Source organism: Drosophila takahashii, chromosome 2L (genome assembly GCF_030179915.1).
Source record: "Drosophila takahashii strain IR98-3 E-12201 chromosome 2L, DtakHiC1v2, whole genome shotgun sequence".
In the NCBI taxonomy this organism is placed as follows: domain Eukaryota; kingdom Metazoa; phylum Arthropoda; class Insecta; order Diptera; family Drosophilidae; genus Drosophila; species Drosophila takahashii.
Genome location: NC_091678.1, coordinates 9,643,578 through 9,650,060, shown reverse-complemented (window position 1 = coordinate 9,650,060; position 6,483 = coordinate 9,643,578). Strand labels below are relative to the sequence as shown.

At 35.4% G+C, this 6,483-nt stretch overlaps 1 protein-coding gene across 1 annotated transcript; it reads right to left on the bottom strand.

The window, feature by feature from the left end:
- Positions 1–1,847: 1,847 nt before the first annotated feature.
- Positions 1,848–2,365, bottom strand: LOC108055410 (uncharacterized). Its single transcript, XM_017138728.3, has 2 exons — positions 2,159–2,365; positions 1,848–2,099 (listed from the first exon to the last, which is right to left on the bottom strand). The coding sequence occupies exons 1-2, from the start codon at positions 2,289–2,291 to the stop codon at positions 1,948–1,950; spliced, it is 285 nt and encodes a 94-aa protein (XP_016994217.1). The 5' UTR covers positions 2,292–2,365; the 3' UTR covers positions 1,848–1,947.
- Between the last annotated feature and the right edge of the window lie 4,118 nt (positions 2,366–6,483).

Here is a 6,483-nt window from a genome sequence, read left to right as displayed (position 1 = left end):
GCTGTTACAAACTTTTGCACGAATACAATATACCCTTTTACTCTACGAGTAACGGGTATAAAAAGGGACAGGCAAAAACAGGAGTAAACAAAGTCGGATAGGAAAATTTAATTGATAGTCCTGGAGGAAATCCCCATCAAGAGACGAAAGATGGGGCATAAATAAGTGGATAGTCAGTAGTTCTATTGATGAACTTGTAAATACCTTGTAAGGTTAAAAATATTGAAAAAATCTTTAATAAAAATATATGTATGCACAAATAAAAAAACGTTATTAAATTATATAAAAATGGAAGACCAAGGATTGTATTATGACCTAACCTGACGTTCATAAAAAAAAACCTCCTTGTTTTATTAGATAAAATATTCCACCCTTTGGCATACCCTGTCCTAACTTTTTACACTCTAGCCACAAAAACAAAAAGAAAAATAGTAAAAACCAAACGGAATAAAATGAGGGCGGAACACAGGCAGAAAAAAAGTGTTAATGAACAAAATAATGAGTTCCAGTGCCGAGTTTAGGGCCAGAAAACATTTTATGACACTAACAGCAAAACACCAAGGGGACTGGGCCAAGCCAACGGGAAAGCCAGGGAAACCCAGGGAAACCCCACCGAAAAACGAGAAAACCACCCAGCCACAGAGAGAAAGTCGGAGTCGCCGCATGAAGCAATAAATAATCACCAAAGTTTCGTTGAATCGAATTATCACCCCCTGAGGTGTAGTTCTGTAATGAATTTGTTTTGGGGTTTTACTCCTTCGCCCGGCATTTAGTTTCATTATGCTTTGCCTTTGCGACTGCGTGACCAGGCCCCCTCCAGTTGGCCAAAACTAAAACTGCAACCTCGGAATTCGTTTGTTTTCTCCTCGCTTTGTTGGTTGTTTGCCTTGGCTGCTCCACTTTTTTGGGGTTTTGCCTCACAAAGCTGCCGCAGCAAATACATTTGATTTGATGTGCAAACACGTACAGCACCACGCTGTCACTCGTCCCTTCGCTTGCATTGAGGTTTTCCGATTTTCCCGCTGCTGTTTGTTGTCGCCGTTTGATTTCAGTCATGGCCCAAATTACAATTGGCAGCTGCAGCGCAAAAAAAACAACAAAAGCATATGGCATTTAAATTGAAATTGGGAGTTGTCGCCGCTGGCCAAGAGAAAGTTTGCGGAAGGGCACAAATTTTACTTTAGTCGATGAATTTACAATTTTCAATTAAATTCCCTTGTTGTTTTTAAAATGTAATTGGATTCAACAAAAAATACTAACTCAAACTAAAAAAAAAATATTTAAATATTCAATATTTATAAAATATAAATATAATAATATCTAATGGTTTTTCGAAAATTTATATTTTCCTTATATAGTAGGTACTAGTACTCATAGTAGTACCTATTTGATCAATTCTCATATTGTTCTCTTATATTCGTTATTCATTCAGTCCAAGACCCATTTGTGCACATGGTGTGTGACTTCGCTAAAAGAACAAATTTTTCCAATTTGATAGTTCCGTTTTTAATATTAAACCAGTATTACTGTACAAATTGCAGCCTCCAAACAAAGCATACATGCTAAAATCCGATCTTTCGATTTCCAACTTGAATTTTACTTGTCAAATCTTTATATTTTTCGGTGTAAGAATTAAACAAAGTTAACGTCAGCAATTAAAAAAAAAAAGGTCACGGGGTTCATTTGCTGCGTTTTTAGCACATTTGCAGTACCACTCGATTTTTTGTGGTAGGTCGCTTGCAGCATGTTTTTACTCTATCAGCAGTTTCAATATAAGATAACTATAGGGTTCTCGGGGCTATGGAATATCGTAATCTTGACTGACAGCAAGTGTTTTTAAATCTCTCCTTCTTTGAATATTTATTTTAAAATTAATGTATTGCGTTATATATTTAAAAGTATACAGAAATTGCACGGGTATGACTAGAAGAGGTGTATATTGCTCCCTTATTCCTGATTCGCTTCGAAAGTGAAAAATCGCAATGTGCCAATTCGACTGGTGAAGCAGGCGATATAAGGGATTGTCAGGACGAAACACATTTGGGTTCGCGTGCTTCCCTTAACGGGAAAATCCTCGCCAGTCCGTTGACTGTAGGCAGCTGCAAAAACAATTAAAAATTAGATGTTTTACCTGGGCGAAAAACTATGAAATACTTGCCACGTATTTGGGATAGTGTTATAGACCGTTGTGGTGAATCGCTCTGGGAGTTTTTGAAGATTTCCCGTAAGTCATCCAGAATTGTGGGATGTTTTCGTTGCACTTTATTGAAAAAATCATCCATTGTAGCCATGGTTTATTTATATTTGTGTTTCGGTTGATATGACGTGAACGTGTGAACTCTGCAATCGGTCAGTGCAGTCTAAACTTAGGAAATCCGGAAATGAGGCAGCCGACACGCGGTAAACAAACAAATATGAAGGTACAGGTCTCACTCTCAAAAGTAAACACATATACTTTCAATATATTGAAACTTTTGTTTTTTCTTTTAAAAAATAATAAAACTATTTATTTTTATTTATTTTTTAATAATATTTTATTGATTAACCAGGCAAAAATGATAGTTGTTGTGTAATTTAATCCAATAAATTAAAGAAGATATTAACTTATAAATAAATTTTATTTTTTTTAATTTCTTATAATAAATAAGTTTAAATACTTACAATTTTAAATATATAGAGATTACTGTAAAACCGGTTTCTGACGAACAGCAGTTGTTATCAATGCGCTTTCGCTCTCTTTCCCTCCACAATTTTTCCACTTTCCCTCTCTGATTTTTTTCTTTACAACAATATATACAGTTCCACCAATTTTAGGTGGTGGTTTTCTCCACCCAGCTGATCGTTTTTCGGTGGTGGAAAACCCAATCGAGCGAAGTAAAAAGTTTCTCCGGCTTATCCAAGATCCAAACCAACTTCAATTCAACTCTTATACAATGGGAAAAAGGTTGGGAAACTGCAAGCCACTGACCGAATATTTAACTAAATTATTTTCTATACATTTTTAATGGGCAGACGGAAAGATTAAACCCTTTCCCAACTTTGGGCAACCATAAAAAACTTTGCTTCCCTTTTTGCGACTGTCCTGGGGCAAAATTAAAAATGAAGCACAACAAAACGGAAAAAAGAGAGCTAGAAATGCAGGGTAAAACAAGTAAAATGGCTTCACACGAAAAAGTTGTGGTGATTTTCACACTTGTGGCAAACGAAGTAAGAAAATAATTACAAACTTTGGGGGGAAAGCATCAGAAACAACAGCAAATAGTATTAAATTCAAATTATTTACATCACTTTATTTTTCATGACAGCACAAAAGTCGCATTTGGAAGGCGAACTGAACAACACGGGGAAATTCTGCAATGTAAGTAAAATAAAGAAAAACTTGACAAAGTCATTTTAATTTAAGTTGTTCAACATTTCAACACTCGCACAAATAAATTTAGCACGGCCTAAGGCTATTAAAAAACTTCCTTGAAATCCTTTTTATGTGCACCTTTAGAGTTTGTTATTTATGGTGCAAAATATAGGTAGTATTTATTTATTAACTGAAATATATAAAATGAAATAAATAAAAAATAATTATAAATTATTTAACTTAAGCTAAGATTTTAATGTACGCTTTGTTAAATTAAAGAGAAGCTTACTTAATGCCAGCTAGTTTCTGTTTATAAAGCCTCACCTATTCAATTATGATTTAGCAAGCTTAAAGTATTATATGCCACAAGTATTTGCCGTCATAATTTGAAGCTCATTAAAACGCATTCAGTTCAAAAAGGGGTAGCAAACTTTCAAACTGAAATGCGAACGTTGCCACACACACAGGACTCCCACACACTTGCTCTCTTGTATTTCATGTGTCTGCATTGTGCATTTCGGGTGAATAAAAAATGTGTGCAACGAAAATGAAATTTGCAACGGAAGTTATTTCACGCTTTGCAGCGCCAGCCCCCCGTGTGCCACGATTTTCCCGCTTTTCCGCCGCTTTTCCACCGCTCTCCAACCCCCGCGCATCATGTCAAAACTAAGTAACGAAGTAACGAGCTGCAGCCAGGAGTTAGAGTTGAAGGAATTAAGCAGCATAACAGACTGTCAGTGTATGGAAACGCCCACTCACATCCTGCGTAATTGGTTTCAAGTTGCAACAAAAACAGGGCAACAAGTTTAATTAACATAAAATATGAAGGGGCTGCAAAATAAACCAGCAAATAAATTCGAAGTGCCGTGTCCATGTAAGGCAAATTTATTGTTGAATATGCAAGGAGAACTTCCTCCTCCATGGAAAATGTTTTGAGAAAAATAATCAAAGTGAATAAAGCAAAATTTTCATCACGTGTGGACTCATTTATTAATTCCATGCCATTTGTGCTCTTGATTTACGCCCTCCACATAAATATCGTAATAAATGGAGCCGTTGAAGGATGTTGCCTTCTGCAGGACCTTCGACCAGAACGCACACACACATGTGTGCACAAGCACAAATATCCGATTTTGCATTAATAAATGGAATTTCTCCTGGTTTTTGGGTCAAGCATTTCAATTTATTTCCAATTTGAGCTACGAGGTAAAGATTCTTGGGGTTTTACAGCCACGTATGAATAACTGAAGCAGAAGTTTGTTATTGGGGATTATTGAAAAATGTTTTATAGACGAAAGGGCCATGATTAACTGTGGTTTATATGAATCAAAGATGGCCAAAAATACGTTATACCATGTACTTATAATATATTACGTTGTATTATTCATATTTCAATAAAATCAATATATATTCCTTCGCCAATGGGACAGTAGTGTTTTCTTGTTTGATCATATTTTTCAAATTTAGTTTCCTACACACAAAAAAATTTGCTTGGTAAAATTGACCAACAAAGATAGTTACGTAACTATTAAAATAGTTACGTGTATTTTGTTTTGCTTTGGGTTTGTGTCTTTGCTAATTGTGTGTATTTTGTTGTTGTGAAATGACAATTTACGTAGTAGAATTGACAATTTTGCTAGTTGGGGCCTGTTTGACAATTATTACAGTTGATTTTACCAAGTTTTTTTTTGTGTGTAGTTGTGCCATCAAAATGTCCGATGTCAGAATATTTGGCCATTCGGCAGAAAAGTTTCCGGAACCAAGTTTATCAATTAACGGAGCCAGCGGCTGTCAAGTGCAGGCGCAAAATGTGTGTTGGCCGGCCGTATTTGTGCATTTGTGTATTTGCGATGGCCAAGATGCTTAATTGAGTGCACACAGATACACGGACACGCACAAACGCAAACACAACTCAACACCTGGAGGTCCTCAAAGGATGCATCGCATACTTGGGGCTGCTGCATCGTTCTTGGTCTTCAACTCGGTTAGCAACTGTCTCCGCTTGGTGAGCAATCAATTTCAACTAAATGCCGTCTTCATGCATAATTGCTTGCCATTGTGTGCGCCTGTGTGCGTGGGTGTACAGGATACGTGTGCGTCGGTGTGCGAGTACCACACTGCGTATACTTATCGAGCGTGCTTAATATGGCAATTAAAAGATGATTCCAATTAAGAGGAAACACTGTGCTGCGTAATCACGGCACAATATCGCCTTGTTGGACACAAATTGCATTAGCATTAGAGTCCTTTTAATTGGCATAATAAACTAGAGTTGCCAGGCTAAAGAGATTCCAGCCTGCAGCATGCCAAAATTTCAAATTTAGTCTAAAAAATGTTAACTAAGTTGCATAATTCGGATTCACGAACTTATCAATTAAAACTTATCAATTAATTAAAGCGCAATTAAAACTCTTGAATTACAAAAATGACTAAAAGTACATACATTTTGTAAATTATTTCGTAGTTGTATTTTATATAATAATAACGTAAGTCTATTTTAATTGTATTAATATCTTTTGATACAATTAAAATCAATTTTATTTCCAAGAACGTCTTAAACATTTATGAAGTGGAAAACCAAATCTTTGTAATTGAATACAAGCAATAAAAATAATATAAACGGATTAAATTAAATTTGATTGCAAAAATATACGAATTTAGTATGAAAGGAAAAATGCTTCATAATAAATTTGCAACTTGCAAGTAGATTATTATTTCTGCCGCATTAAATGCTCAATTAAAACGCAGCCGTAAAGAAGCTTACTTTTTAGGATAGAATAGAATTATTAAATGAAAATAGTACTAAACTAATTTGTGCTTTTCAAATTATTTAAAAAAAAACAGCCAAAGCGCTTTGCCTGCATATTCATAGAAAAAATAAAGCAGAGCCTTTGAGGCCTTTGGCTAAATAATTTATTAGCCGGCCATAATCTATAATTAAATCGTGTAAACTGCCGCAAGCGTTTATGCGGTCACATTAATATTAATTGCTAATATTTAGAGCCTTTAAATGGCTTAATTAAATTGCCACTTGAACAACAAAAGGAAATTACTGCCGCACTGCGTGTTTGCAGGGCCGTGTTCCGTGTGCCGCAACTGGTATTTTTCTCTATTATAAAAAATAATTAACC